The sequence below is a fragment of the Psammomys obesus genome, unplaced genomic scaffold (genome assembly GCF_907164565.1).
Source record: "Psammomys obesus unplaced genomic scaffold, mPsaObe1.curated_primary_1811, whole genome shotgun sequence".
NCBI classification, from domain to species: domain Eukaryota; kingdom Metazoa; phylum Chordata; class Mammalia; order Rodentia; family Muridae; genus Psammomys; species Psammomys obesus.
This window is the reverse complement of record NW_026592666.1, coordinates 11843388-11864618: the sequence shown is the minus strand read 5'-3', so window position 1 is coordinate 11864618 and position 21231 is coordinate 11843388. Positions and strand designations below refer to the sequence as shown.

At 41.2% G+C, this 21231-nt stretch overlaps 1 protein-coding gene across 1 annotated transcript in view; it reads right to left on the bottom strand.

Moving 5' to 3' along the window:
* Ttc3 (tetratricopeptide repeat domain 3) overlaps positions 1 to 19415 on the bottom strand; it is a 39606-nt gene extending 20191 nt beyond the window's left edge. Inside the window, exons 1-11 of the mRNA XM_055614781.1 lie at positions 19399 to 19415; positions 18082 to 18174; positions 16691 to 16827; positions 14839 to 15165; positions 11936 to 12187; positions 10663 to 10709; positions 9534 to 9590; positions 8357 to 8427; positions 5386 to 5550; positions 2797 to 3838; positions 2219 to 2284 (exon numbers count right to left, since the gene is read on the bottom strand). Coding sequence (XP_055470756.1) covers positions 2219 to 2284; positions 2797 to 3838; positions 5386 to 5550; positions 8357 to 8427; positions 9534 to 9590; positions 10663 to 10709; positions 11936 to 12187; positions 14839 to 15165; positions 16691 to 16827; positions 18082 to 18174; positions 19399 to 19415 — 2274 coding nt within the window. The remainder of the gene's footprint in view (positions 1 to 2218; positions 2285 to 2796; positions 3839 to 5385; positions 5551 to 8356; positions 8428 to 9533; positions 9591 to 10662; positions 10710 to 11935; positions 12188 to 14838; positions 15166 to 16690; positions 16828 to 18081; positions 18175 to 19398) is intronic.
* Between the last annotated feature and the right edge of the window lie 1816 nt (positions 19416 to 21231).

The following is a 21231-nucleotide window of genomic DNA, read 5'->3' as shown; positions in this document are numbered from 1 at the left end:
TTGTTGGTAATTTTAAAAAGCTAAATTGTTACCAATGAACTGAGTTGTTACCTACCATGAATAATTATCTTAAAACAGAAAAACAAGATGTAATACTGTACTACAGAATGTTGGAAACAATGATTATCACTTATGTAAGGTTCTTACAAAGCTCTCACTCAGGCAGGTTGGCTATAGTGACACACCGTGTCTGAAGAGAGCACTGTGGGGTACTGGAAACCTGGTGCAGAGTACTGCCCTCCTATGGCAGTCACGCTGCAGAAATCGATCCTGGTCACGAGCGTGGGTCATCTTCAACAGCTTCCCTGCTAATCCCTGTATCCCCCACACTCCTTGCTCAGCATCTGAGCTCTTTGCAGCTAAAAAGGCAGGAAATCAAATAATAGAAATGGCACCACTTATTAGAGCACTGTGAGCTACAGCCAGCACAGTAGACTGAGCAGGTGCTTTGGAGGAAGGCCTCAGCTTATGTGCACCCAGACTGAGGCTTTAGCACTATGTACAGCCCACGTGTAAATAATGAATGAAACTGTCAAAGCTACTATGACACACAAGCAAGACTTGACAGTAAAGACTTCAATTATCTCAATTTTTATTCTCTTGGCAAAAGAATCATACTGAATATTGTATTTTACATTACTTCTACACCCCAAGTCACCAACAGACAGCTGCGACATTAAATGGCAACTTTATGTTACTATATTTAAACTTCATTAAATTTTCAGAATAAATATGTAATTTTTGCCTTTTACAGTTCAGGAAACCAAGAGTTTCCCAGAAGAAAACAGCAGTCCTAGAGTTCAACTGCCAGTCTCAACAACTGAAAAGCCAGAAATTGCCTCGACTTATCTCACAGTTTTGAAACCAGTAACTAATTTATGAAACTATGAGTCTTGCTCAGACAGCACGGTAACACACTTCTGTCTACTTAACCACAGCTGTGCTTATTTCAACAGCATCTTAATGCAGCAGCGTATTTCAGCCTCTAGTGGTGGGTGTTTAACAAGCATCAATTTTTGGTTGTTAAAAATGTAGACAAAGCAAATACTTAAGTATCTGTCCACTGGTCTTCACACCTATTTGAGTGCAGAGAATTCCATATTGTACTCCCCAGAAAGCTGTATTTTACTTCTGGTTTGTTAATTCCTAAAAATCATCAACTTTGCTTTTATTGTTGCTTGTATATTTACACCAGTTCCCTTTTTTTTCTGATACGTTATCTTTTCCTTACTGATTAGCAAAACCTTTTTAAGAATATTTACTCTTCTGGACCCAGAATTCTTAGGCTGATTCTGCATTTCTAACCAAAAGAAAGTGTGACACAGTAAATGTTTGTTGCTATTTAAGCTAGTTTATTTTGAGGTAGTTTGTTCTATTTCAATAGATAATTATTAAATCCAGTTTAGGTTCACACATGTAGTACAACTGTCCTGAATTAAGAAACAAAACTAGGGGAAAAAAAATCAATCTTTTCATTGCATCTTATCCAACTGCCATCTCCTCTCTTCTTTAAGTCTCTCAATAGCAGTTTAGCGGTCTTGAAATAGATTTTGTCACTAAAAATGAAATATGTCTTAGTGAGTTAGTAAGATGGCTTCAGTGAGCATGTGTGTGCACAGCAGTTACCTTGCACACAATTACCTTTCCATTATTCAGGTCTTAATTTCTGTAAATAATGATGTCAGACCTCCTTTTCTTTCTCGTACCTAATAGTTCCTGACCAGTAACAAATACTAGTGGTGATATTTTACCTTTAATCAAAATAATGGCTTTTACTTTCAGAGAAAGTTATTAGCATGTTAAATCACTCGTGTTTCATTAATATTTTTGATTAAAAGTTTACCTCTATGTTCCTGAAACTACATAGTTCGTTACATTACTTTTATAGTATACTAACAAATTTCCTAATTGGATCATTCTTAAGGTGGCTCAGGTCTTTGTATCTTTTGATGTAATTCATGTAAATATCTCTACTTATAAATTAATACATGTTCACCACACCAGTTAAAACAAAGCCATTATCCTTTGAATTAATGAGTGAAGGGAAGCATAATCTAAACTTTTTTTTTTGCCTCCTTGTCAATTTCAACAACAACAACAAAAGTTCTTTGTTGAACTTTAAAGCATATTCCATGGTAACTTTAGGATCAACTGGCTCCAATTTATATACGTTAATCAAGCAGAGGTGTGTAGACAATTTAATGTTCTTTTGACTCACCTGCTGTGTTTCAAAAGGTTCATATGGCTCAGTATTAACTTCCCGATGAATCACGCTCCTGGACGCCTATAGAGGAAACAACTGCTTAAAACTTAACCAACCTTAACAAGAGCAGTAAATACATACGCCCACTGTGTGATAGTGTAAACCACATCCACGGTTTTCCTAAGGATTTTCCTATTTAGATTATATTTCTTTCGCACGCTTGCTGGCAAACTGTGGTAGGTGACATAGATTACTGTGTATTACTTCAGCCAACCTTCTTCCTGACAACAAAAGCCCCTGGGATGCCTTACAGAAGCATTCGTATTTCCAGGTGGGAATGTTTTCATACCCACTGTGAAGGCAACTACTCTTTTTAGTAATAAAATAGCAATAATAAAACAAAAAGGCAAATTTAGCTTTTGTTGCAGCACCTTTTTCAGGCCGCTCAAGAGGGAAAAGCACTACGGCAGGAAAGAACTGCACACGCACATGCGTGCTGGGGCAGTGTGCACCTGAACCAGCACACACCCCATAGACACGGACACAGCGTGACAATTTGTTTTAATAAAGACTCTCTTGTCTGCAAGCCTTACCTGTACGCCCACGGCTAGTGTGTGAGGAACGTGTGTTACTCCACTGACACTTGCGAGAGAAGCTCCCCACGCGTTGTCAGAGCTCCCACCACGGCTGCTCTTCCTTTCAGGCTCACTCAGAGCGGTGTCAGCATCAGCTGGGCTGCTCTGGGGCTTAACACACATCCCCAAAGAACTCTCAGGCATCTGTGTTTCAGAGGCAGTCTGCTTACCAGAGTCATTCTCAGTATTCAGATTGTGACTTTCAAAGTATGCAGTGGCACTGTTATCTGCCCTGTCGCCCGAGGCAAAAGATGGCACCACTGGCATGGACCTCTGCACGGGGTACTCAGCAGAGATGCTGGCCAGAGGTGTGTAAATGCCAGCGAACTGGGGCAGGCTGGGAGCCATGCTAATGTATGCCGGCCGCGACTGGATGACGTCACATCCTTGAAGAGGGAGGTATGTGCAGAACCCTGTGAGCATGTGTGACCGAGTCCAGTAGGCTGGTTTGGCATCTTCAGCAGCTGCTGTGGGGGAAGAAGCAGCTGCTCCAGGAGGCGCGTCCTCATAGAGGGGTGTGGCAGAGTCAGGAGACGCCACTTCCAGTCTGCTGTCCTCTGAAGCAGACCCAGAAGAGCTATCAGAGTCCAGCTGCGGCTTCACATCCTCGACAGCTGGCTGCGAAGACTCCTTGGCAGGTCCTGGTGTGGACTGAATGTCCTCAGGCACTGCTGCAGACTTCACATCTGGCTTAAATTCTCTAGCGCTTGGATTTAGTGGTAGGTTAACGCGTAAATATTCTCCTGTTTTTGACATTTCTTCAACTTTAGTTTTCATGTTTTTCTTCTTCCTTTTTTTCTTGAGTCGTGAGGCAACTTTTTTCAATGCAATGCAGTTGTCAATCACCACAAAGCGAGGACACCCCAGGAGGAAAGACTTCAGCCCTCCTGCCTTCTCCAGTATCTGTCGAGTTTCTTCAGGGAAGAACTCATACTCCTCAGAGAACATTCTGTCACTCATATCCAAGGGACCGTGCTCTTCCAGCAACTGAGAGAAGTAACTGGAAAAACATATTTACACTGAGTTATAATGAAAAAACGTATTTATACTGAGTTATAAAGAAAAAGTACTAGTTTTTCTCTTTTCCTAAGGCAAAGATATTTTACTTTTGATATCAAACCCTCCCGACAATACAATGTAGAGGAAACATGGGGTTGACTGAAATCAATGCTATAATAGTCAGAACTTGCCCTGAGAACTCAATCTCTTAATGCTTTCTTATGAGGAAAGAAAAGTTATTTATAAGTTCTAACTAATAATTTATATTTAAAAAAATAGAAAAATCAGAAAAATTTGTTTAGAAAAACAAAGCCAGTAACAAAAATGCCAAACGAGAAGGAAAAAACTAAAATCAAACAAAAAAAACACCTCAGTATGAAATAACTATTCACTAACCTCAAATAACTCATGCCCCTAAAGAGAAGCTTTTTGAAACAAACAAAATACCCCATTCAGTTTGCATACAATAACTCCATTAAAATGCTCATCAGGAATACAGAATCCTTCAGAGGAACGGAATGCATCTCCCTGACAGTAACTCACTCCGTTCCAGGACCCGGATCCACATGAACGGGTCTGAGCCCTAGTGCAACGCCAGCTGTGGACTGGGTTTATTCATTCCAGCTCCCGCTCTTTCTGTTCAAAGAAGAGACTTGTCCCAAGTAACTTTTGTCTTTATTCTGTAACAATCAAAATATAACTCGTCTGCAAATTACACTGGACGCCACTAAGAAAGCTTTTTCAGGAACAAAACGCTGCACGGAGGCTTTCCCGGTAAACTAGTGCGACAAGGAGGACTCGCAAGAGTAGCTTTAAAGCAGCTCCTTAACGGCAGGAGAATCACTTTCTGCACACCTGCTTCTGCAGACAAATGCAGACGCAAACTTAACCACTCACTGCAGCACTTCTTCTGCCAGTGCTGCTACCCCAAACACTTGTCACCCAGGACCTGTTTTAATGTGTTTTATAAGGAGTATTTTTTTTTTTTTTTCACGGAACAATCTCTGTGAAGCTCAGGGATCCTTTTTTTTTTTTTTTTTTTCAAAAAAGGGCAACCCTTTCCCAAGCTGTGTAACTTGTCACTGCCGTTGTGAGGTGGCAGAGAAACCATCAACCTGAGGACAGGATACAACAGCCATAGTGTCTGTATTAACTGAGTACTTAGAATCCGATGTTGACTGAAAGAGGACCACATACACACTTGAGGTCCTGTTTCTCAGAGGCTAAGGCTGGAGGGCTGCAAGGTTAAGGCAGCTGCGTTCCTCAGCGAAATGCTGTCTCAAAAACCCTGCACCATAGCAGAAAGCCTGGCTTAAAGTATCAATATACGGAGCTAAAACTGACAAATTATGATCTGGACTCTAAACTTGGTAATGAAAACCCTTAATAAACTTTGTGAAATACAAGGCAAAGGTTCTGAACATGTATTCCCCAGAGGCTGTGAGCCAAATGGTAGCACTTTAATAAATATAAGAGACACGGATCAAACAGCTGTGATCTTGACTTGGGAGTCCCCTGAGGAAGCTGTGGGAACGCAGAGCTACTTACTCATACAGAGTCGAACACTTCTGTTTGGGGTTAATGTCCCACAGCTTCTTATTGCGGACGACATACTCGCTGTTGTGCTGGTCATAGAGAGCTTCAAATTCTTCCACATCTTGCCGAAGGTGGTCAGGCACTGCAAATGGGCCTGCAGAATCTGAATTGCGCCTGCTGGGTTAAAACAATTTTATAGATAAACTTTTGGGAAGGAATATTTAATTGCAGGTGAAGATCTTAGAGCTCAGGGGAAAATATATAAGCAATTAAAATAAAACTAAATAAAATAAAATTAATAATCTCAGTTCTGTACTACAAAAACCTGTAACAGGAAAATTTAATACAGAAAAGCTACAATTAACAGGCTGGAGAGTTGGCGCAGTAGTTCAGAGCATTTGTTGATGATGCAAAGGACCCAATTCCCTGTACCTACACGGTGATTTATAAGCATCCATAACTCCAGGTCCAGGGGACCTGAGGGCCTTCTCTGATTGCTGCAAGCACCAGTGCTACACAGACATCAGAAGGGAAAATGCTGACACAACAAATAAATAAAACTCTAAAAACCCTATAATCATAGTGAAGAAACACTACATCCTATATTCCGAGTAAGCACTTCTATTTAGAAAGAGCACAATTTTTTTTCAAATGCCATATTGAAAAATCAAGGGCGGGCATGGTGGGACACACCTTTAATCTTGGCACTCAAGAGGCAGAGGCAGGAGAATCTCTGAGAGTTCAAAAATATTAAAGTGTACACAGCAAGTTCCAGGACAGCCAGAACTATAGGGAAAAAAAAAACTGTCTTAAAACAGAAAAAAATAAATGGGCAAAAGTCAACGTTGCTTTATTTATAACTTACTGAAAAGTTAGAGACAAATGTAGATTTAAAGTTACAACCCTATTCATTTAAGGGAGGCTAAGAAAATTAAAGCTATTAATAAAAACATTTCTTTAAAATGGGTGCTACAGGAGACAGGCTCAGGGGAAGGTCTAGTCACAGAGAAACGCCCAGGCTTTCCTCATCTGCTCCCCCAGGGCCAGAGCCTGAGCCTCAAACGGCCGCTGCAAAGAACAGAGGTACTGAGGGAAGAAAGCTGGTAAGCAACAGAACTGCAGAAACAGACCTGGCAGAACACTATGGCCCTGGAGGCCAAGGACAGTTCTGGTTACAGCATATTTCAGCACAGACTGAAGTATTTTTATCAGAATCTTTTCATTCTTGGGACAGGATCTTACTCTGCAGTCCAGACTGTCTTCAAGCTTTTGACAATCCTGGATCAGTCTTCTAAGCACTGCTGAGGTATGAGCTAACACATGACTTTAACAACGCTCTTTAAATTTTATTATTCATTTATTTAATTCATTTATCTTTCAAGATAGGTTTCTATGTGCAGCCCTGGAAAAAGCTGGGATTACAGGCGTGCATCAGGGCACCCAGCTCTCAATGTTGTTCCTGCTGTTACTTACTATTGTAAACCAGGCTGACCTTGAACTCTGCCTACCTCTGCCTCCCAAAGCCTGGAATTAAAGGTGTGCACCATCACTCCTGGCCAGCTCTAACAAGTCTTAAAGCCATGTTGTTAATACAAGAACTCTGCTGCTTTGTGGGAAAAAAAAGCATGTATCACTAACAGAATATCTCTTCTTTCTTTGCAGGGGCATTTAGGTTAAGATGCTAGTTTAGATTCTACCACTCTAAAAAGACGATGGTTTAAGTGTGCACTACAAAACTAAAATGCATGGTTGAAATACTGGGTCTGTTACTTGCCAGCTTTTTATCTTGGGCAAGTCACTCCATTCTGTATGGACACAGTAACAGTACCTGTCCTGTGGCAGATGCATGGATTAAATCCGCTCTATTCTAGAGCCCTAGAACAGAAACTGACACATGTCAATTTCAGTAGAGGACATGCTATGATCTAACTGTGTGTGACACCTGCCAGCCCCAAATTCTTATGCTGGAACTTAATCACCAATTTGATAGTATTAGGATGAGGGGCTTTTGGTAGTGATCGGGTCATGAAGATGTACAACTGAGGATCTGTGTTTGTATGAACTTTAGGAAATAATGTAAGGCTACTGTACTCCTCCATCATGTGGGAGCACGGTAAGACAGTGCTATCCATGATGCACCAGGAAGCGGCGGCCTCTCTGACGGTGGACTTCAGGCTCCAGAACTGTGGGGAATACTCCACTGTCTGTTTGCTATGCAATGTGCGGTCTATTACTTTCAAAAAATTCTGCTTTTTTCTTTTGTTTTGTTTTTTTGAGGGTTTCTCTGTGTAGCCCTGGCTGTCCTGGACTCGCTTTGTAGCCCAGGCTGTTCTCAAAAGTTACAACGATCTGCCTGCCTCTGCCCCCAAAAAGCTGGGATTACAGACGTGCATCAGGGCACCCAGCTCTGAATGTTGTTCCTGCAAATGTACGTGTACAGTATGTGTGCCTATTGAGAAGAGGGCTTCAGATCCCGCACAACTGGAGTGTGGAGAGTTGTGAGCCACCATGTGGGCGCTGGGAACCGAACCCAGGTCCTCCGCAAAGGCAACAACAAAGTGCTCTCAACTTCCGAGCCACCCATCCAGCGCAGATTTCTGTAGTTTTTAAGTGCTTCATTTTAGGGTATCTTGTCTTGACAGTCCAACAGTCCACGTAGACTTAGACAGGTTCCCATTGGTCCAAATGAAAAGAATTCCCCCACTTAACAAAATGCCTCCATGTTTATGCACAAAGAAAGCGCTTTACAAACCACGGCCACAGACTGTGACATTTTCACATATTCCTATCACGTATTTTTATTACTCTAGTTTCTCCTTCCCTTACTTCTGCCTGTATGAATTCTGAAGGCTGTAATTCTAATAGCCATGCCATTAACTCAAGATGGGTTATCATAACAGATTCCTATTTCTAAGATATGATAAGGAAAGGAGGGAGGACACACCTGAGTTACAAGGAGGAAACTGTCCTAACTCATACTTACTTCTGGTCTTCTGGAGTGGTGGTGTCAGGACTTGCTGCTACTGATGCTGCTCCAGACCCCACTAACATTGGCTGGTTTAAAAGAGAGCACAGGGACAGTGATAGTCTAATCTAAAAATGGTAAGATTTTACCATAAATGACAAAAATATTCTACGTTAAAAATGACAGTATAGTACTCGAATTCTGTGGTAGGAAAAAACCCACTGAAATTAGCGAGAATTTACATAAACAAGCTTGCCAACTGTCAACACTAAAAACAAAACAAAACAAAACAAAACAAAAAAGACTCCCAAGTTCTTATAAATGGAAACTTCAACAGCCAGAAATAGGTGGAAATTAAAACTTAGGGTAGTTTCTAATGCTCTAAAAAAAAAAAAAAAAGCAAATGTAACTGTAACTTAATGCGATTAAAACTTTCATTCCTCAAAGAGGCAAAGGCAAGTTGTGCGGGAACTCCCAAAGCTGCCTGCACCCGTTTCTAGCACTTGCTCAGTCTCTCTTACCCTGTCCCACTCTCAACACTTACAATAACGCTCTTTGTCGCCTGGGTTTGGAGCTGAAGTGAAAAGAAGGAAAAGATCCCGGCAATCCTAAGGTCATTAGGATGACTGGAATTCATCACTTTTGACTATTTTGGATAAATCTCTGAACAGAAATAACTGTCACAGAAGTTCTGAGCACTATAAAAACAAACTTTCTTCCTTATTTGCTCATGAAACTCAGTGAGGAGATATATTACATGTGCACTAGCTATATGCCACTGACATTTTCTCGTGAGTGCATGAATTCTGTGGTGTATGTGTCGTATGGGTTTTTGTAGGTGCCCAAGCACATGGGTGTGTGTGTGCGAATAGAGCACAGGTGTTTCCCAAGGTTCAGGGAGCCACCTGCACCAGGCTGTTTATACAGGTGCTGAAGAGCCGAGACAGAAACCCAGGCCTGCCTGCCCCCAGGGCCTTCTCTACTCTACTTCCCTTCATGGAGTCTTGTATGTGGTCACCCAGAAGTATCTAAAAAATAAAGGGCAATAAAGATTAAAAGGAGTGCCCAAGGATCTCCAAAGTCTAAAAAGTCAATTCACAAGATGTTTCAGGATGTCCCAAGAGCTGTTTCTTTCTTACTTCCATGTTCAGGGCAGTTATGGAGACTGAAGAATAGCCACGAAGGTATTCCTCACCTTTGAATCTTTTGGCTTCTTTTTCTTGCCTTTGTTTTTTACCTTGATACAACCAAACTAAAAAACATGAAAAAGAACATCAATGAGTCCTCATACAGCAGAATCATACATCTCAACAAAAACAACCACATTCATTTTCCTAACTAGTCACACATTAAATACCCAGTGTCTAAGACAGTCATACAGGAAGTGCATCAATCCAAGTACTGCTGAGAAAAGCTTAACGACACCTCACGTTTACGACTGAAACTGTCCCCACATTCTAACCTCAACTCCAACAGGGCTTACGCTCTTTCAAATGAACCAGGAGACTTTTAGGTAATGCTGCGCACAGTGACAGCACTTGAGACGCTCCTTTCACTGCCGAGGGCACCAAACCCTGGGCAGGCAGTGACTGGAGCACATCTGGCCAGGCGTCAACCGCAAGTGGAAGACACGCTTCCAGGAGAGCTGATGCTCAGCACTGGCACACACGCCCTAACTTGCTGGAGAGCATAAAGGAACCGCACAGGATCTCAGTGTAAACCAACAGGGGCTCCTAGGAGAAAATTTCGTTGCGCTCATTCTAGAACACAACATTATCATCTTTCTTGACTCAAGAACTCCGCCATTCCTCTAAAATGAACATTTATTAACTTGAAACCTTACGAACACTGTCTCGACAAGGTCTCATGGGGCCTAGCCTCGCCCTGAATTCACTACACAGCTGAGGACGCTCGTAACATCTGTCCTCCTGTTTCCGCTCCTGAGTACTGGAATTACAGGCCTCTGCCACCGCAGACAATTATGCACTGCTAGGCTTGCAACTCAGGGCTTTGTGCATCCTGGGCACCTCTACCAACTGAATACATTTTCGGTCTGTCCAATGGTAAAGCTTCTGTTTTGATCTAGCACATTACCTGTGGGGCAGATAAGCGCTGGCCTGGCTTCCCCCTCTGCTTTTTGGCTAACGTGTACACACACACACACACACACACACACACACACACACACACACACACAAATATATTTAAATATATATTCAACAAATAAATAGTATTATTATTACTATTGGTAATTATTAATAAATAAAAACATATTTAATATGTATATTTTAATATATATGTATACCTAAGATCCAAGGACTTACCGGCATTTCATCACTGTCCTGTTTCCTTAATATGGTACATCGGCTATCTGCAGGGGGGAAGAACAGGAATCTCTGTGAGGTGACTCAATTGTCTGTACTTTTTAGTCATATATTGAAGCCTTATAAAACCAACCTGGGTTTTATAAAAACCTGTGCTCTTTCTTCACCTGGTACTGACAGTTTAGTTTAGAAATCATGGGCAAAGTAACTGACTAAATGAGAAATCAACTGCAGAGAAGCAGTCAGCACACTCTGAGAGCCTCCCAGTACCATCCATGCCAGGAGGTGAGCTACAGAGGTACCTGGTGCCAGTGAGTTCATGTTCTGCTACCAAACAAACAAACAAACAAAGCCCCTGTAACTCAGGGTTACAGATAAGACACAGTGAGACAGAGCAGCAGTGAACTGAAGGAGTAGTAAAGTCTTTGGGAAGAACCCTGAGGTGGACTAGGAAGGGCTCCAGAAAAAGCAGGACACGTGTGTTAGGCTTGAAGTGAATGGGAAACAAGAAGTGACATCCAGAGGGACAGCATGAGCCATGTTCAGGCTGTTAAGTACGGCCTCTCTTTCAATTTGGAAGGGATGCCCTTTTCTAGACACTGAACAGAAGCAGCTTCTCACACTGCACCAAACTTTCTGACCTATGACAGGGCTACAGGGCCAGACCTCCTATGTGCCCTTAAAAACAGGGATCATGGAGTCGGAAAGCCCATGCCTCATCATATATAGACTTTGGTGCTAAGGGAAAGTGGAGAATGAAGCACTTAACACAGGATGACGTTGATGGAAGATAACAAGCTAACATTAATTTAGAATTTTGAAGTAAAACAAAATCACACAGATCAAATCATTTCATTATAATGGTGGGGAAAAAAAAGTCCAAGAGAAGCCAAGTAAATTATCCGCTATCTGGCTTACTCTGCCAAACCTACCTGTATGTCATTTCCTCCCACCGTCTTCTCTAAGTTCCACACACACCAGCCTGACTGTACAGCCACACCTGCAGTGCTCCTCAGACTAACCCTATCCCACAGATTTCCTCTCGGAGGAAGAATCAGAGGCTGGGACCTCCTCTCTTGGAAGTCCTCATCTTTCTTCCCGTTTCCTTTCACTATAGGTCTCTCAACCACACCGCACTCGACCGACAAGAAAGCACCAGCAGAGCATAAAAAGATGACTGCTTCTGTCACTGAGTATTAAAATAAACTGGGTCCCCACAGGTTTCCCCACCCATAATGTTAACCATATGCACATCTGGACTGGCTTCACATACCCATTACATCAAAGAAGTCATCCAGCGCGCTGTGCAGGGCTGGGAACCTGTCCCTGTGCGTTTCCAGCAGCCAGATCAGACAGCGTGCTTCGGTTGCTGATGCCGGCTCGCAGAAGAAATCAAGAGGCTTTCCTTCTATAGAACCCAGCTTATGACCGTATTTCTCATTCCAGAGGAAAGTCAAGACGCTAAAATCAAGCTCCTTGAGAGATGCTCCGTATCGAGTAAAAAACGGTCCTGTGGCATCTAAGCCTGCAACAGAACCAAAGCACAGAAGCCAAAGTACTTCCTTCAGCAAAGTCTCCAACCACAGCATCTTTTGGAAATAGTTCTATGTGCAGTCTGCTGATGTCTTCAGAGAAAACATTTAAACACTTGATATATTAATCAAAACTATAATTCATGTCACAAATCAGATTTAACGCTGAGGAGACAATAATAATAATTCTCCATTAGTTGTTGGGGAAGGTCAGCCGAACGGCTCTATCATTAAAACATACCACTAAATTTCCTTAAAAACATAACATCACTTTCCACTAATTCTTCATTTCCATTCCTAATTAAATTGCCAAGATTTTACAAGGTTTCCCTAAGTACATTCTGTAGCAATCAGTGCCACCAGTGATGCATGAATCTGTCCAAATGCCTTGAGGAGAGCTATGTGAGACAGGGTCCTCCCTCTAACACTTCCAACCACTGTTTCTTATCTTCACAGCATGGGGCAACCCCATGCTCCCCACACTGTGAAAAGGAAGCCTTGTCCCTCCTAACAGCCCCAAGAGCAAATCGAAATTCCCTTCATGCCTCAAAGGCACCCTTAGCATAGGCCTAGGTGTCAAATCAGCAAGTGAGCACTCCTTACAATTATCCTGGACAGCTGATTCCTCCGGACCAAATACTTAGCTTGTAGAAGTCATGTGGCTCGAGAAATCGGCATCTTGAAATATCAGAATCCATGGCGACAAAACTACACCTTCAATGAGAAGTTCAGGAGGAGAACTGCCAGTGAAGAAATCATGGGGTGGGGGAGGGGGGAGGAGGCACAGCGGCGGCGCTGAAGAGATGGCTCAGTGGTTAAGAGCGCTGTCTGCTCTTCCAAATAAATGGCAGCTCACAACTGTCTGTACCACCAATTCCAAGGATTCTGACACCTTCACACATAAAATAAACTAACCTTTAAAAAAAAAAAAAAAAAAAAAAAAAAAGAAATCACGGGGGCTAGAGAAATGGCTCAGAGGTTAAGAGCACTGGCTGCTCTTCCAGGTTGCTGAGTTCAAGTCCCAGCAACCACATGGTGGCTCCCAACCATCTATAGTGAGATCTGGTGCCCTCTGCTGGCATGCAGATGTACGTGCAGATGGAGCTCTCATATGCATAAAATAAACTTAAAAAAAAAAAAGAAAAAGAAAGGAAGAAAGAAAGAAATGGACTGACATTCCCTAGCTGGTCTCTGATCAAATCAGTACTCCACAAGGAATGTTAATACTTAGAAACATTATTAATACAAGTATTAATTCAAACATTAATACTTACCCAATGCTAATGTTCTCTCTCTCTGGCAGCCTATACCCTCCCCCCTTTCACTGATCAAACACACTGGCTTCTAAATTAAATACACACAAAGTGATTCCACTATATGGACTTCTGTGAGAAAAAGGTAAAATCTCATCAACTGAAAATTATTTCCTTTATTAAGTAAATAAATGTGTTTTAATTCAGGTTTAGAATAAAAGCGTAAACTCCTTTTACAACTTTGGACAGTGTATCTTCTTGTCTTCAGAATAAACACAGACTACATCAAAAGGATGTAAACTCTCTTACTGGTGAGTAACTGCCAGCCTCAAGTAACACAGCTCAGCGAGTACTGACGGTCCTCCTGCCCCTGTGCATTGCACGGACAAACTGCTTCTCCAGCTCCTGGGTCTACCCTCTACAGAACACCACGTGAACCAAAGATCTACCCAGAGTTCTCTACCTCTGCCAAGCTTGTGTCATCTTACTTGGCTGAGTTGCACAGTGCTGTTCCTTCTTATACGGCTCCCTTCCTAGTCTTTCTCAGCAGCTGCTCACTGAGGCACCATGGTGCCACACCAGCTTCCATCCCCATCATGCTGCTCTCTTGAGTGCCAAGAGCACCCTCATCCGGGTTAGACAACCACAGCCTCCACAATGTGCATGTCAGGGAGCAGTTTCCTTCAACCAGCAATGTGAGAACAGAATGAAAGCAGCTGAGTGATCCTGCCATTCACGACAGCCAGGTCCAGCCCCGCGGGGTACAACAGCCCCATCTGCTGGCCCCTTGTAACTTTTCTCCACAGAATCTGAAGTTTTTGGTTTTCTCCTTACAGAAGCTGAACTTGACAAATCCTGGCAGCCAGCCAGGCATGATAGTGCACACCTGTAATCCCAGCACTCGTGAGGCAGAGGCAGGCGGATTTCTGTGAGTTCCAGACCAGCCTGGTCTACAAAGTGAGTTCAGGACAGCTAAGGTCACAAAGAGAAACCCTGTCTCAAAAAATCGAAAACCAAAACGGAAAAACAAATCCCCGCAGCCACTGCACTGACAGCAAATGGCACTGGTTTACATCTAGATGTGACTTAGTTTACACAATCACTAACAGTTCAGCATCATTAGGTATGAATCACCACATGGACTGACCTTTCCTTTGTTTTCACACTTTGAAAAGTGTGAAAAGTGTATTATAACCTATCCGTAGAATAACCTAAAAACACCTGTGTGCCTGCCTGTGTGTCTGGAATCTTTAGCCATATAGGAATCTATAGCCAAATGTAGACAGCAATTAAGACATCATTAGTAATAAGACAGAAAAGTAAAAAGGATTCAGAGACCTGCATTTGCCTTTCCTTTAAACAACAGTGCTCTAGAATTTAAAGGTACATACCAAAACTGTTAAGTCTCTGGATCCAGGGAGCCAACTTGGGATCTACCTCTTTAAGTTCACTCAAAACATGCAGAAATATTCGTGTCTGCACTCTGCTCTTTTCTTGGACCAAGTGCTGGATAACATAGTCCACAGCTTCACGGAGGAAATTCTTGCTGGAGAAACACGCTGTGTAGTCTTCTGTGCTCAGGACCTTCCAGGAGAGCAGCTCTTTGAGAAGCGGAGAAGTGTTCAATACTCCAGCTTTAATCCTGTCGGCGTTCTGCTTTATGCACTGCAGGATTCTGTCATCAAGAAACTGACAGCTCTGAGCAGTGTCTACAGTTTCTAAGGAAAATAACAAAGGTTAAAGGTCAAGTAGGACTACTTGCAGTTATACAAACTTGGAAGGAGACGATGTAGCATACACAGTAACATAAAGCACGGCTGCTTTCTTTCTTCTTTTCTTAATTTCTATACAGAGAATATGAACACAGTTCCCCATGAGCACAAATTCTGCAGTCAAGTGTCATGCATCTGGGGACCCTGTAGGAGCCAGCATGTCCACAGTGCCATGGAAAAACCATCTTGTGATCATGGTATCTCCTCTACCAGGTAACATGCTGATTTCTGGTTTTATTTACACAAACAACTCAAAAACTTCTTTGAAATACGCACTTTAATAGGAACCCTGAAAAGCAGAAAGTTCAAAGTTTGGCAGGAAAGCCAAAAATTGAGAAAAGAGCTATTTGGGAGGCCAAGGCAGGAAGATCACAAGTTCAAGGTCCACTTGCTCTAAGTTCTGAATGGGCAGCCAAGGTCAACATGAGCAGAGTGAAACGACCTCAAAATACAAGGCAGAAGAGGGCTAGGCTCAGCTCTGCTCACTGCGCTTAGCAGGCTCCTGGTTCCAGCCACAGCACCAGAACCCCAAACAAGTACCTTATGGTATCTTTTTCACATCACTAACGTAACAGCATCAAAAACCTTATTTCCTCTAAAATAAGCTTTCTTCTCTCAAATATTCTACCCTGGCCTCACAAACTAAACTTTAGATGCAATATGGTTTGTCTGAAAGCATGCAAAGTTAATACATTTGCTGAAAAAACTTCAGTATGAAAGGTAATTTTGATTTACTTTGAGGCATTTTCCAAATACCAGGCAGACAGATGAAAGGTCAAACAGTAAATAAAAAATATTTCATATAAGGAACATACAACAGAAAACGGGGAAGTGTTACTTCAACTTACAACTGAAAATGAATATGTGAGCTAGCACGAGCATGCTCACAGACATCGTAAATCGCCTGCGAGACAATTTCCATGCTGCTCAGGTAATGAGAGCACGAGCGTCAACTGGGCAGCCTCTAATCTGTCGGAACGCAACACTGTTTTGCACTATTCCACATAACGTAAGCGCGTTCACAAGGCAGGGACTTAGATCCGTTAGCACAGCTCACAGCGCCCTGTCAGACAAGACAGCAGCAGCTCAGGGGCGCTGCCGTCACTGGTTAAGAGGCTTGCGGAGAGTAAGTGTCTTGGGGTTTTGCTTTATTTAACACTAAGGGTGCTCTATACCAACCTCCTTGTCTAGAAAAACAGAAGGCTGTATGTGGTTGTAGCTTTTGCCTTTTTGGGACACAGTCTTGCTTGCTATGTATTCCAGGATGACCTCAAGGTCACAGCAACCTCCTGCTACCACATCTACCTGTTAGAAGAGGCAGCATTGAGATCTAAGGAAAACCTGGTTCTTACACTAACTGAAAGTGATACTGGAGTCAGTAAAAAGTCACATGATGCCACATAAAATGAACACCCACATTCGTTCTTTTAAGCAGGTAAACACTATCCTCATGGCTTGCACTTCCACGTACCTTCTGGCTCTTCAATTCTGGGTAAATTACTTTCTTTTAAGTCCTCTTGCATTCGTTCTTGTGCTAATTTTTTTGCTTCTTGTTTCTGGATCTTTCTCTTCAATTTTTTTTCTTCTTTCAGTCTTAATTTCTCTAGGCTGATAGAAACTTCCAATTAGTGACAATTTATTTTGTTACAAGCTGTTGTCTTTGTCCAGTACAGAAACAGTCTACACCAATAGGTGGAGACAACTTCTAAAAATCAGAACCTGTCCTATAACCTCTGCTCAACCCCAAACCGACTGATCTATGACATCAATTCAGTCAAAATCAGGAACTTATTCCATGAGAGCAAGCACCGCAACAAATGACTTATGTCTAGCTAAGGGCACACAGCAGGGAACCACACAGATGCCGTGTCCAGGTGCACAGACTACTGCACAGCACAAAGGGAAAAAAAAAGAGTGATCTGCAAATCCATGTGTGAACCAATAATGCCCTACAGCATGATAATTTGGTTGATATGCTTATAGTGAAAATTTTCCCACTAACAATTTTGTTCATCTTTTGCTTTCTCTTGGTCACAAATGGTAGAAATAAGAGAGAGAAGACTCACTCTTTATAATGAGCAGAAGCACGACCAGAAAGAAAAGAAAAAAAGGACTACAATTATTTTTATGTGCACAACTTTAAAACACAGCCTAATTTAGAAATGTATTTACTATACTCATATTCTGTAAGACATCAAAAGACTTCTGCTTGCTGTTAAAAGCCTTACCTGGAACATTTCTGCTTCAGAACAGGTCTTGAAGGAGCCTTTTCCTTTATGACCTTGTGTTCGAACTTTAAATAAAACACAGACATCAATGCTCCTCTCATCCTACCATGACACAAGAACAAAAGCATGAGTAACGAGCATCTCGGAAGCACAGTCACCGTTAATGGCAGAAGTGGAATACTCTGACACCACAGAGCCCCGAACACTTTCACAGAATAACTCACTGAAAAGAGGAGCAGAGTCCCTAACACTTTAGGAAGAAGTTTTTAAAACATTACAAACAAGCAGAGAATCCAATAAATAAATGTTATTAAGCTACTTACTGCTGTCATTCCTAGGCTGCAAAGTTTAAAATAATCTAAGGCCCTCTCCCTGCTTCTCTAAAAGCCCACACCCCCACCAATACCTAAAAGTTTGAGGAGCTTAAGAAAAAATACAACCAAAGAGCAAAACCAATACAACTGAAATGTAAACTGCTCCTCCCACATCAGTGAGCCAGAATGCCTCACTGCAGTGTGTACTGGAACTACCCTGCGTTCTCCAAGACCACACAACACAACTCTACACACCCAAGCCATGTTTACAAACGGTGTACAATTCTCTCAGTTTCATGAAGCTTCTCTTTGGTACTTACTTCACACTTAACTTGTCCACCACTGCTGAAGATGATAATCTTAGAAATGATTCCCTCACAGTCAGGGGTGAGACAAAGTCCTTGTAGAAAATCCTTTTAGATTTAAAAGAAGAAGATTAGGTCTATGTACATCATTATAGGCACAGAGAATTGATAAAATATATTATAAAGCTTCCCTCAACAAGCCCTGAATTATCATACAAAGAGTGTACTTTCTGAGTGTGGTTCTGACCACGCGACCACCTTTGGTCAACGCAAAGTGAGCCTACATGACGTGAAACGTCTCAACAGCAGCTCAGTCCCTTCAGGGAATGGCCACGACAGTTCCCTTCTGATACAGGAACATTTTCCAGGAGAGGCCATTCTTCAACTTGCGTTCAGAAACAGAGAATATGGCACACAGAACAGAGCTGCCATCACTCAACCCTGATCAACTGCTGAAAACTTTTAATATATATATATATATATAAATATAATAAAATATAAACTATATATAAACCATATTATATATTATAAACTTTAATATTATATTTAATATATAATTAGATACTATAGTTATAGTAATATAATGATACATTAATGTATATTCATAATATATTAAATACTTTTATATATTATAATTTTATATGTATTACTTATATATTTATAACATAAATATATAACATATATAAATACATATTTTATAACATATTTTATAATATAAAATGTTATATTTGTTATTTTATATTATAAATAAATAATATATAATATAAACATACAATAATAAAATAAATAATATAATAAAAGTATATGATATAAAATAGTATAAATATGTTTTAATATTTAATATATAATTGTATATTATATTATATTATAAACTTTTAATATATATAATACATAATCATAGATATATCAAGAGATAAATTTCTCATTGCAAGACAGAGAGACTGAAAGATCTGTGGAGCATATTTAGAATCTGGAAACTAAATAAAACTGGACAAGTAGACAACTTGGTTCTTAAATTGGTTTCTTAAATTTTGGTAGAAAGCAGATTTTGAGACTGGTGACTAAATGGACAATCTCTGGAGAACAATACTGTATGCTAACACTAAACATTTATACATTTACTTTTGATCACAATGATCAAAATGCACAATTAAGTAATTGGCTTTATAGTCACTGCTTTCGTTCCTTGTTATTAGTGTAATGAAAAACCTTCTAATTCTGACTACAATGCCCAGGAAGAAAATACACATTTGCTAAAGACTCCAATTTTTTTTCAGAGGAAAAAAAAAAATCAATATACAAACAATACAAAAATGTAACCTTATGCCTTACCTTGTCAATTTTATCATTAAAAGTTGTTGCTTTTAGCTTTTTCCAGCAGTTGATGTGAAATTCTACTTTACAGTATTGGCAGCAGCTAATTCGTATAAAACCCTGGGGTTCAAAAGAAGAAAAAAATGAACAAACATTGGAATGTCTATACTATACACTCACAATAGCATCCACTGAGATAGCTAGAAATCTGTATACACCAGCAGACATAACATAGTATTTCCCTATGGTATGACACAACTTCTGCTCCCCAAACATCTGGCTTTGGGGACATTTTCACTTTTACAACAGGAAAGCAACTATCCTTCCTAATATATCGAATGTTATATAGATATCACTTCATCTGACCTACAGCTACTACATTTTGTTTTTTAGTTTTTTCCATTTTATTTATTTATTTATTACAATTTATTCACTTTGTATCCCAGCTGTTGCCCCCTCCCTTATCTCCTCCCATACCCCTCTCCAAGTCCACTGATAGGGGAAGTCCTCCTCCCCTTCCCTCTGACTCTAGCCTATCAGGTCTCATCAGGACTGGCTGCATTGTCTTCCTCTGTGGCCTGGTAAGGCTGCTCCCCCATTAGGGGGGAGGTTATCAAAGAGCAGCCACTGCGTTCATGTCAGAGAGAGCTGTTTATTTTTGGGGACAAGGTTTCTCTGTATAACAGTCCTGGCTGCTATGGAACACGGTCTGTAGACTAGGCTGGCCTCTGCCTCCTGAGTACTGGGATTAATGGCATGTGCCACCATCTCCAGGCTCAGCTACTACTTTCTTAAGTGAACTAATCATTCAGTTAAGTGACAGATTTGTCCTTAGTTAGGTCTTTACTGGATAATTACCTACAGGATAATCAGACTTCAATGGGCTTTAAATTTCCATGTTCAAAATTTATAACACATTTAAAATGCAACAAGTCATTTTGTTTTCAATGTTTCAGTGGTGAGAGGAGAAAATGAACTTTCTCAGGTTACCAACCAATCCACCCACATCATTTACTTTGGTTACAACTCTGGGTTTCCATGTAAGATAATAAAGATAAAGAAGTCTAGAGGAATGGGGACATAAAAACGACACCAAGCCAGAGAACCTCGGAGCCTCCACTCAGAATATATTACAGCCGGGCTCAACAGCACAAGCCTATACTTCTAGCACTCAGGGAGGCAGAGGGGCAGTGCTGTGAGTTCAAGGCCAGCCTGGTCTACAAAGCAAGTCCAAGACAGCCAGGGCTACACAGAGAAAAACAAAACAAAACAAAATGAAAAACAAAACAAAAACAAAAGCACCTATTCTGAACTAACTTTGAGACACTTCTGCAAAACAGTTCACTACTTACCTTAAAATCTGGATCAGTTAGGTATATCTGAATTTTGGAATATCCACGGCACTTCGGATAGCAACAAACAGCATCTGGCACTGGGGGAAACTTGCATTCTTCAACAAACTTCTCTAACATCACCTAAAACAAGATAAAGAAAACGAAAAATACTGTCACAACACTAATGTACCAACAAAAATGCTTGTGATTCCAAGAACCTCCTGCTCCCAAACACGGTCGGACTAAGAGCAAACCATAAATTCCTGTTGGGCTTTTTCTTTAAAAAGGTCTACACAGGTGGGGAAAAGGCTATCTTTAGGGTCTAAGCTTTACACTGTTGTAGCCACAGAGCCTCACTTCACAATTTTCAGTTCTTGGGAATCTCAGGGGTTAAGAGAGCTCTTCCAGAGCGGCCACCCCTCAAGCCCTCTGAGCGCCTCTGTCGTAACACCCTGGAGAATTGACCCTGGCCCCCGCAGCTCCCAACAGATTCGTGGCAGGCGTGCCGTGCTGCTCT